At 34.1% G+C, this 11,917-nt stretch overlaps 2 protein-coding genes across 5 annotated transcripts in view; one reads left to right on the top strand and one right to left on the bottom strand.

Annotated features, from left to right (window-relative positions):
* Positions 1 to 10,977, bottom strand: part of LOC110462008 (dnaJ homolog subfamily C member 27-like) — a 15,271-nt gene extending 4,294 nt beyond the window's left edge. The window contains exons 1-5 of the mRNA XM_021515769.1: positions 10,505 to 10,977; positions 6,602 to 6,684; positions 2,933 to 3,002; positions 1,967 to 2,131; positions 1,184 to 1,300 (exon numbers count right to left, since the gene is read on the bottom strand). Of these exons, the coding sequence (XP_021371444.1) occupies positions 1,184 to 1,300; positions 1,967 to 2,131; positions 2,933 to 3,002; positions 6,602 to 6,684; positions 10,505 to 10,585 (516 nt within the window). The 5' untranslated portion in view covers positions 10,586 to 10,977. The remainder of the gene's footprint in view (positions 1 to 1,183; positions 1,301 to 1,966; positions 2,132 to 2,932; positions 3,003 to 6,601; positions 6,685 to 10,504) is intronic.
* A 101-nt stretch (positions 10,978 to 11,078) lies between these two features.
* The window catches only part of LOC110462006 (NADPH oxidoreductase A-like), an 18,955-nt gene continuing 18,116 nt past the window's right edge, over positions 11,079 to 11,917 (top strand). For 3 of the 4 annotated variants that reach the window (XR_002464214.1, XM_021515766.1, XM_021515768.1), the window contains exon 1: positions 11,079 to 11,164. The gene's annotated coding sequence lies outside the window, so the exon portion shown is untranslated. The remainder of the gene's footprint in view (positions 11,165 to 11,917) is intronic. The other variant, XM_021515767.1, reaches the window with a different exon arrangement.

The raw sequence follows: 11,917 nt of genomic DNA on the forward strand, positions 1-11,917 counted from the left end.
AAAAAAAAAAAAAAAAAAAAAAAAAAAAAAAAAAAAAAAAAAACTGCTTGAAATTGACAATTTGCATTATAAATGATCTGTTTTGTCGTTATATGTATATACAGTTTTGATGTTGTTAGATATTTGATGTTGTAGATAAAAGGCGGGATACTTTTTTTTTAGCAAAATTGAATAGTTTTTTTCGAACTGAAAGGTGCGAGAAAAAAAATCAATTACCTGTAACTGTGGAAGATCGGGTTATCTCAGTCTCCGGCTAAGATTCTGTAACATCCCAACCTCGGCTTACGCCTCGGTTGGGATTTTGTTACAGAATCTTAACCCTCGACTGAGATAAACCGATCTCGCTCAGTTACAGGTAATAGATTTTATTAGTCTTTACAGTTTTCTCTTTAGCTGAGATACTGTTTACTGGTTAAAGGTTATACAGAGTGTAATTTGTTGTCTACACATTGATTCCAATTATTTTCATGACCACAATCGACGTTGCTGAACCATTATATAGTCAGCATGTCCAGGTTTAACTGTTGACGTTAGTGCAGGCAAATTTGTCACATAAGTAAAGGTTTTAGGTAATAATTTGTTTCCTTAAACAAGCATTGGGTTGTCAGTACATTGTATGTACCAAAGTACACTTGTGGAAAAACAATTTACTTGCATTGACGGCTCAGTCGACTATAACACTGAAATTACCATTGAGATATCGGTATTTTCAATTTGTATGTAATGCCTTAACACTAAATCACAACCAATAGGCCTCAGATTAATAGTTGAGGAGATGTCCGTCGCACAGACCAAATTTTTAAGATTTGTTGTGTTACAAGACATTTCATAACTATTTAATTAATAATATAACTTTTCCCTTCTTTTACATCTTCTTGTCAAAATGTTTGAAGGCTTAAACTGTGTTGAAGACTATGGTAAAGTTATTTACATCACATATTATGTAATATGATGCCTTATGGCATTTTCGTCACGGGGGGGGATTTGGGTGCACTAACATAACATCACTGGAAAAGCTTGCCTGCTTGCCTGCTTGCCAGTAAGGCAATGTTTTCCAATAATATTGCTTGGATGTTACAATATTCAGGATGTGGAGATCGACTTATAATTACTTTAAAGGAAAATTGACACTAATTAAGATTTTCTACATTCTACAGTAAGTATACATCAAGGGTAAGTTTACCTGAAACATTTCTGCCACCCCATCTCCTGTCTGTGCTGATGTTTCAAAGAATAAGAAACCTTTTGTCTCCGACCAAAGACGTCCCTCCAGCTCATCCACCGATCGCTTCTTGTCTGTCTACAACAATCGACATGACAACAACCTTAATAGGTGATTCAGCCAAACCGTGTGTTTAAGGCTGTATGGTACCTTTAATTATTACATTGTCAATGATAGGCAAAAATATTTCTTAAACTAGGAGTACCACACCAAAAAAGCTGTTTAAACATTGGAAATTGCTTGATTGATTATACTTTGAAGCAATTGCTAACGCTATACTGTAATTCTTCATGCATACAATTAAATCAGATGTATATAAGCATGCAAGTAACTCTGAATGAATCAATGTTTTAAGGGCGATAATTGAAACAAAAATTCCCAGTAAATTATTTATATTATTTGGGATTTATATCTTCTAATATAGAATCAATGGAGACTGTCTGGATGGAGTCTATTCTTAATTCAAATTCTGGTACGTTGTAAAAATGCAAATATTTAGATATTGTGGTGAATTCAAAATTTAATAAACAATGAAGGACATTGGTTACATTGTAAAATTAATTAAGAAAACTCTTTGTGAAATATTTAAGCTTTGTTTTAATGTCTTTCAAAAATGACTGATTGGAGGTGGGTTTTTTTTTGCATATGATAACACAAAAAGTTGATATCATAAAATGTTTTTCTCTTTTTATATCATCGGTAACAAATGTTTGCACCCTGCTCCTAAAATCTCAGAAGTCTTACCTTGTTACCACACACACATACAACCACATTATCTACATCTGTCTGATTCCCCGTCTCATTCTGCATTTCCTGGATCCATGAATCGAGAGCCTCAAAGCTTGATCGGTCGGAGATATCGTACACTATGATAGCTCCTTGAGTGTCCTTGTAAAACTCATTTCTTACCTGCAGAAAAAGGAAATATTAATTCAAAATTGGATTTTATTATTACAATGAATGTTTTCGTTGATTCTACTGTTAAGTGATACAAGAAATCCAATCTGTAACAAATTCCATAAATTAATCGACTGATTTATAAATTATCTATGATTTAGGACATTAATTAACTTCACTTGCTTTTTCCTACCTAAATTTTACAAAAGCTGTTCCTACATTGAAATTGGGAAGACATTCCTTTTTTCTCTCCATTTTTGGGAAAATAAATCACTTATTTTAAATGCAATACATACAGTTTTGTTATTACCGGTAAATAAAAATAGAACTTCACAAAGATATAAAAATTAAACCATGAGTAAATTATATTTAAATGTACATACAACGGTAATTAATAAAAACAAATAAAAATCTGGATTTGTTTCTACATTTACTTGATGGTTAATTGATTACCGTATCTGATCTAGTAATTGCCCTTGTAGGCACCCCTTAACTCAAGTTCTGGTCTGAGCATTCATTATCCCTTTACTATAATTTGCTGACTATACTTGAAAAAAATACTAGTGAAAATGAGATCCAATGTCCACTAGTAGTGGATATTCAGTTCAGCCTACCCTATATAGTCGATGGATTCCATTAGGGTTATTTTTGTTTGTTTAAGGTTGTTCGGCAATTCTTTTAAATTTTCCAACTGATAAGTAACCAGAGAACTAATAGGTTGATAACTGTATCTGAAAACTCTAGTGATGCTATAAATATGAACATATATATTGCAATTGCTTACAAAAGTTATGAATTGGTCAAGTTACTTACTTCATAAAATATGGGATGTCCTGCCATGTCAAAGATGTTTACCTTGACATCCCGATCCTTTATCGTAACCCTGGTAACAAAAAACAGTTTGAGTTTAAAAATAAATCATGCATGTGATGTCAGATACTCTTTATCCAGAACAACATGGCTTCAGTTTTCCTGGAAATTTAATGTGCTTGATATAACCCACATCATATGACTTTAACCCATACAACCTCAATTTTGTGCTTCTGGATTTTTAGCTCCCAAAATATAAAATAATGGTAGATGGGCAGATCTTTTTATTTTGCAAAATAAATCTACAAAGTTTACATAGATACAGCATTTCAGACTTTTAACATGATGATTTTGAGGAGTGAGTGAAAAAACTTTCATACAATTAAGATTTTTACTTCAATAGTGTTAAAGTGTGATCTTTGACCGTGACTTTTGACCTTTTAACTTTGACCGATGACCACCAAATTCTAATCAGATATATATAGACCTTATTCAGGGATTTACGAGATGTTTTTATGCATTTTTTTTCTATGGACAGACAGACACTAGGACAAATATCAACCATCACTTAGTGGGGGTTGGGGGTACAAATATTTCATAATAATGACAATGGTTATACATTTTTTTAAATAAATTTAAACTTGATGGTATACTTCACTTTCAATTTAATCAAGGTATTTTCATTTCACTCAAAAAATATATATATGTACATGACAGTTTGTAGTCGGACTATGTCAGCACAACACCCAAAAGACAATGTGCTGAATACAACAATATACTGCTGTAATCATCTCAATAGCCTATGTAACCCTATACATCCTTAACCTGTGGGCTGTTAGGTCGGGACGGCTGTTTTAATTGTAGATACATATAATATATATGATAACAATGGAAGAACTCAGATTGTGCTTGTCACAAAAACTTATTACATATAACCTATAATTAAAATTGACATACCATATTCACCATAATTAGCACCCAGGGCACATGAAGGGGTGCTTATTAAAAATAAACACAAAACGAGTTATGGCAGTTGCTTGATAAATGTTGGACCCATTCCAAAGAAAAATCAAAATTATTCTCTTATTTTTTTTTAATTCAATTCTTCAAGATACCTGGGTACTTTATTGTTTCCAAAAGGATCAGACAACAGGCTTAAGCCTATATAAGTCTTCTCCCATTTGGGTTACAGCATGTTATATAAGCACAGTAAATATTTAACATAGGGGTTATAAAGGACAGGTGATGCAGATGGACTATTTAAGAGTATGAATAATTTTGGGAATAGTATTCATTAAATTAATTTTGAGGTTTGATTTTGAATACTGGAAAACAGTCTTGTTGAATTGTGAGACTGTAGCGTATGATACAAAATGTATAGTACTGTGGTTTGTTAATTGGTAATTAGGACCACAATAGAGGATCATGTTGGTGAAAAGGGGGCACATGTAGCAGTTCAGTAATTATATATATAAGTCCCCGTAAAAGGGGAGGGACTGACTTATAAAGGTAGGTACACTTATTACAGCGAATACGGTAAACACTATTTTTTTACTGTCTGCTTTATAGCAATGAAAAGGTTGTCAGCAATTCATGTAATTAAGAAGGTAGTATTATTTTAACGAAATATTTAAACTGCTAACTTGTCAGACTTCGAGTATGTACAACTGTTATAGGTAAAAATGTCATTGTGCCAGTCTACAGACAATTTTTCTCAAGAGTTTTAACTTTTGTTTTGTTAAAAAGTCTGTCAGCGATTCATATCACAATTAAGCTAAACTATTATTCTGGAACAAAAGTATAAGTCATTAAATTATTGCCAAACACAATGTTTCAGATGTTTTAACAGACTACCAATAACGTTAACACTCAGCTGGTTTTGAAGGCCAGGTATATAGGTAATTGTCACAGAAATTGAAAGTATAAAATTAGCACTTACTTTACTTTCAATAATATATTTATAAACACATCAAGCTTTCCTTTTGTGGCATTCAAATATAGCATCACAAAGTATGTAATTAGGTACATGTATATATGTGAAAGGTTTATATATCAAAGTCATGCATACCTACACCATACATTGTCTATAGTCAAGGTAACTCTGCTGATAACAGACTTAAATTGATACATTATTGATGAAAGCTTATCGTCCAATCATTGACTATACACTGAAAGACTATTAATTTTATGTACGACTATGATTTAAAGCTTGCACAAGCACTCTTTGTAGATATAGCTGATAGTAAAAGATTATTAAAAATACATGGGTTCTTGCTGTCGACTTTCAAAACAGTTTCACTTTGGAAAGATAGAAATTACAATATAAGGCGATCTAACTTATTTTGATGACAAGCCCTGTGAAGGGTGAAAGCTGCTTATGTTTTTAGTTCTATCATTATATATCGTATTTCTTTACTGTATCCTTCTTTTGGTTCTGGTTTTCTTAATAGTTTTTTTTACATACTGAACACTTGTTGAATCATGTTATATCTTCTGAAAGGTAAATTTTTCAGAAATTATTTATCAAAGTTATAGTTTTCTTACAATTTTTGGGCAGTGCTGGGCTCCTTTAAGTCCAGCCAACCCCCTTATCTATCGATATCGGAGCCCCACATATCAGCACGACCGAGGGCTGGTAAGGGTTGAGGTTAAGTATGGGTTAGGATATGGAAGCCTGTATATAGCCATAGTATAACCTTTATATCACAAATATATGTCCAGTTACTTATAGTTATAACATGAAGCAACAGAATAAAAATTAACTGTAACAGGTAACAGAGCTGTGTACTGCTTCCACCGGGGATCAAACCCGCATTCCCCGAGACTTCCTAGTCAGACGCTCTACCACTGAGCTAAAGGGAAATTCCCTCAGGCATAAAACAAGAAGGCGAATGTAATCCTATGTAAATTAAAATCTGCCACACTACTACTTCCCCTCCCTTTTTAAAATGTTTCCCTAAAACACCACATCAACCTAGGTTCTTAATTAAACTCCATGTCACCACAGGGAGGGCCACAGACACCATTTGTAACAGGAAAGAGAGTAATGTGCGTCCACCAGGTATCAAACCAGCAATCCCAGGCTTCCTAGTCGGAGTCCACTTCGGAGTGGGTAATTTGTGGTTTGAAATAAAAGGTGTACTGTAAGTAGATGGATCAGACTGAGATATGCATGACTTATGCAGGACTTTAAGCAACATACATGTATGTTAAATGGTCACAGACAAATATAGGATCTATATATGTGTAACAGGAGAGGAAAAATGCACAGCCAGACTAGGGTTTGAACCCGGGACCCTCTGAACTCTAGACAGACGCTCTAACAATTTGAGCTACCTGGTCACCAATGATTGACTGACATTCCAGTTCTGCTATGTTCCTCCCTCCATTTTTAAGTCTTCGCCCCGAAGACACAACTATTTACAACCCAGGTTAGGGTATCCCCTTATCAAGCATACACCAAATGCTTTAAACAAGGGTTGGATACAGGCACCATTAAAACAGGAGATCAAATATTACATGGCCAGACCGGGGTTCAAACCGGAACCCTCTGTCTCTAGACGTAAGCTCCACCATTTGAGCTACCTGGTCGCTGGTGATCTACCCAGTCCAGTTCCACTTCACATGTACACACTACTCTGTCATTCTGTTAAACTGTTACCACACACTTACCTTGTAACACCATAGTCTATACCAATCGTGGCCAAGTATTTGTGGACAAATCGCTTCTCACAGAACCGTTTTATCACGCAGCTCTGGAACAACATAAAGAGTGTTTACTTTTAACTGATTAAAGTAAATGCAATAATATTGTCATATAAACTATAACGATTTCCACACATACTCACAAGCTTCAGGGCTTCAATGGCATTTAGGTAGTAATTGTAATACATGTATTGAAATCCTTCAATGAAGCTAATTTACATTTCTTTTACAGATAACTGAATTAAGTATTTCCAAGAGTCTCTTGTCATTATATTATCTTTTCACATATGAGACCATCACTGAATCAACATTCCAACATCCTAAATTAAGGCCAAATCATGTCAATTGAACATTTTCAGTATAGGTTCATTTATATCAAGGATTTTAAGCCAAGAAAATTCTAGCTTGGCAGTCTATTTGACTTCAGACAATGAGAGTCATGAAAAAATATTGACTGAAACCTTTACATTTCTATTTCTATTACATTGCACTAATAGTACTAGTACTAGACAAGTTGAATGTTGTTTACCCTTAATTTCAAAAGTAGTATGATTTACTGGTGACTGTGAACATTTTTTGGGGATTTTGTGGCCTACATCTTGTTTAAATTATAAAATATTGATTAAAAAAACAAGTAGTTAAATATTCCAAATAAATAATATAAAATTGTATAATTAATTTCAACTTTCAGTTTTATATGTTTTCATAATTAATGTAAAATTTCTGTAACCCAATATACAAATGTATGAAGCACCCACACAATGATCCAGGAATTATTGATATACACTCAGTGATACTTTCACAAGAATCTCTATGGCCCTTGGAAAACTCGACTCTCAGGTAAAATACTAGCCTTTAATGATACTGACTCTGCTAGGGAGAATTTCTCTTTAGCTCATTCGGTAAAGCGTAAGGCGTAGTATAACCAGACGGCCCAGGTTCGACTCCTATTAGACTGGCATTGAACAAATATTGACCTCTGTTACCAATTGTTGATAACAGGGATTTCATCATATTTAACATAATTCTGAGATGGTGTGGCTTTAGCAGTATGAAAATATGATGGATCATTTGATTGGTCTCATTTTTTTTATGAAAAAGAAAACTTCATCGGCTTCCTCTAACCTTAACTAAAAATGGCAGATACTATCAGTGGTGGATACACATACGCATAATATTTTATATCATAAATATATATATCGTTATTATTTATAAATATCTCTTTATTATATTACTTCATATAAACATGCCATTTTGATTTCTAAAGAATCAGTAATTTTTACAGCTTTGGGGACTGATACATTTTTTTTACTCCTAAAACCCAATAAACAATGAAGAAGAATTTAATCGTCCTAGATTGGTTCCCGACTTAACATAGGTAGGCGTATGGAATTACAGGTAATAGGATCTGCCATCTACTGTACACAAAGTCAAGTATATCACACATTAATTATACAGGCACCGGGATATTGATCTAGACTACGATACACACTGCACAATACCATGAACATTATCATTAAACCACCGAACAAGTAGGGCAAAGCCTGATGATAGCTAGGTTTTATATTCAGAAAGGGAATATTTCAGGAAACAACTTTCTGAAGCAATTAACCAAAGTTTTAGTTACCTGGCATTTGCCTGGTATTTGACTCTTAAAGGGTTGTGGTCCAACAGATATATATTTTCTATCTAAATCTTTGTCAAGGACTGTGGTCCAACAGATATAATATAGTTTCTGTATGTTTGACGGTGGTCCAGCAGACATGCGGCCTAGCAAATAATATGAAGTAATATGATCTCAAAAACCATGTATACATGGTCAAACATTTTTCTAAAGGACTATGGTCCAGAAGATACCAGCTGATGATATATCGACAGTCATGTACTGTTTAAAGCAGAAGATTTCTATCTAGATTACAGTGGTCAAGCTATATGATATACATGTGGATCTGTATCCATGATTCACACAGCACAAACTTACTAAAATTGAAATTTAAATTCCCCAGACTGGATTGGCTCTATATATCTTACTCGGTAAAAAAAATCTTGTCGTTTGGGAAAGACTTTGAAGTGATCAGGTATAAATGCAATTTTACAATATAAAACCTGTATGGCAGATTTGTTTTTGGGTCATACACCCTACAATGTAATTATTTATCCAGTATTTTATTTTTGTCTGGAATGACTGGTGTGTAGATCATATGATTAGAACCACATACTTATATAAGTATTTATTGAGTGTATTGACTTTATTTTTCAGTAGTTTTCATACTTTCAAGTTGATCATACAAAAAATGTTTTATTGGCTTAACATTAGCTCAATTTAACACAAGTTTGGGATTCCTTGAATTAATTGATCTCTGTGCACAGGTACTAGCATCGTCTGTGAATACTAGCGATGGGCAATCAGTTTAAAATCACAATCGATAATCGGTTTGTAATCGAAAGTAGTTAACTGATCCATGATCAATTGCATAATTGGTTTATAATTTTTTGGGACTGAATACCCAAATAAAGTGAGATTACACTACTATTACATCAATAGACAAAGTTGTTCACTATACATGTACATTAAGTTTCGTTCTTTTATTATGAATGGATATTAAGCCACTTTTATGCATTATTATCAATCACATAGTATAAATCATTACAATGTATGATTTTCAAAAGCATGCTTTACATGGAAGACATTAATGGCTTTGATTTCAATGATGAACCGATTATATTGATTATGGAATTTTGTAATCGATAATCGGAATTGGAAAGGGCAAACCGATCGATTTTCGATTATAATCGATCATCAGCCCATCACTAGTCAATACACCTATTATATAATATATGATTATATTGTGGCAGGTTTTAATTGTACATAAGATTAAGGTCACCTTCTAGCTTCCTATGCATGCAGCAGCTAGAGGGAATTTCCATTTAGCTCAGTGGTAGAGCGTCCGACTAGGATTCGTTCCCCGGTGGAAGCACCCTATTCTCTTTCCTGTTACAAAGTGTCTGTGGCCCTCCCTATGGTGACAGGGAGTTAGAACCTGGGTTGTGGTGTTCGAGGGCGAACACATTTAAAAAGGGGGGAGTAGTGTGGCAGGTTTTAATTGTTCATAGGATTAAGGTCGCCTTCTAGCTTTGAGCTAGAGTGAATTTCCCTTTAGCTCAGTGGTAGAGCGTCCGACTAGCAACCTGGAGATCGAGGGTTCGGTCTACGGTGGAAATACACAGTTAATTTTCCTGTTACAATATTATAGGTGTATTGACAGACGAGGCTAATACTTGTGCTCTATATGAACATTGCATTTATTTGATTTTCATTTCAATAAATTAATTATCTTTTCATAAAATGATCATGAATTTTTGAGAAAATATAAAGAAAAAGTCTGAAACTTAAGTTTCTGCAGTAAGTTATAATCAAAGGTAAGGACCAGAGTTTGAACAGTAAAGTTCTTTTAATGTTTGACAATAAGGCAGAGTCAAATGAAAAATAATTCTCACTCCCGTCTGAGAGGCCTAGGAACTATATCAAAATACCTCTAGGACTGGTAATAGGTAAGGCAAGGCAATACAAAAGTTTCAAACGTGTTACATAGTCCAAAACAATGAAACATGATAGGATGTAGCTGCGATAACGTAGCTTTCTGACGATGAGAGGATTTTTTTCATATATTGCGACAGGGATGTGTTGCCAGAAGGACATTGGTTCATTTGGGAGAGAAGGCCACTCCACAGNGACAGATATATAGGATGGAGAAGACAATCAGTTTTTTTAGACGACATTATAAGTTCTTATGCCACAGGACTGTAGTTTTCTGTTTTCAACATCAAATAAAACTGTTTCAAAATAAACCATGTAATGTTATTTGTTACCTTTCCGGCCTCAGCATTCCCCATACTGATGATTTTGATGCGTAGGGGCCGCTTTTTGTTTTTATCCATTGCAGTAGGCATTTGCTTGGTTTCAAAGTGTTGTTTGTTGGCTGTTTGTAAATGATCAACACATGGATAAATATCTGAGACAAAACGTTAAAGTTGAAGTTTAAACACCAATCTATTTAAATTGAGTAAATCCACACATTCATTTTGTGTGATCCTATGTGATCATCCTACTGATCCTTCTCTTGTGCTGTTGGTTGTGAAAGTTTCACGAAGTAGGGAAAAAATCGTAGAAATGTGTGAACACGTCCCACTAAACGGATTCTGAATACTTGTACTTTTCTTTGATGTTCTGGTGTACACAAATCATGTTTATCTCCTTGCCTTCTCCTCATAAACACTGATAATCACATAACATATCTATCGTGTTTGAGAATGCGTCTGTAGCAACTCGCCATTACGGTATTTTTTGGTACGGCACTGTTGAAATAACTGCATTCTCATTGGTTATAAAGTTTACCATCGGAAGTTATCTAGATTCGGAATCATTTAATAAAATCAGATATGTTCCGAATATCCTAAAATGAAAGTAGGTGGTCTGTACGTTAAGTATAGCAACAATTGTGAATCACTGCTACAGTAAGGATCTTGGAGGTATTTCATGAACGATTCATTGAGGGTTGTTTCTAATATTTACATTTGAATGATACACGTATGTGGTCCCATTTTGTTATATTTCTGCTAATCTGTTGAGGCACACTAGAACTGGACTTCTGACCTTTGTAGTTTGTTTTGGATATCTAACGTTACACACGCGTAACAACTATCACCTTCATAAGTCTATCACCACCTAATTTAAGAGTGGGTGGTATCGTAAGTTTGAATAAGAACAAATTATTATAATATGCATTATTTTCTAATTCCTAAGCCTTAGACTAAGCCTTTCACATGAATCTAGTATTAGTAGCTACATTCCTACATGTACATGTATACATTGATTGGCAAAAATCAGAAAACTCTTATAAGATAGGGTCTGGTCTGTTTGTCTGTTTTTAAATGTAACAATTTCGGGTATAAATCCTAATGAACCCTTACCTACAAATTACGCGTTGAATGCGTAATTCCACAGTATTTCCGCATATTCTCCGCATTGTGAATTCCACACTTTTTCCGCAAGTGCAGAGTATTCGGAATTCCACAAATACGTAAAAAATGCGTAAAAAATGGAAAACTGAAATTTACGCACTTGCGTAGAAAATGCGTAAAAAAAATCCACAAATTTTCCACATTGTAAATTCCACACTTTTTCCGCAAATGCAGAGTATTCGGAATTCCACAAATACGTAAAAAATGCGTAAAAAATGGAAAACTGAAATTTACGCACTTGCGTAGAAAATGCGTAAAAAA

The sequence above is a fragment of the Mizuhopecten yessoensis genome, unplaced genomic scaffold (assembly GCF_002113885.1).
Source record: "Mizuhopecten yessoensis strain PY_sf001 unplaced genomic scaffold, ASM211388v2 scaffold10717, whole genome shotgun sequence".
Classification (NCBI taxonomy): Eukaryota; Metazoa; Mollusca; class Bivalvia; order Pectinida; family Pectinidae; genus Mizuhopecten; species Mizuhopecten yessoensis.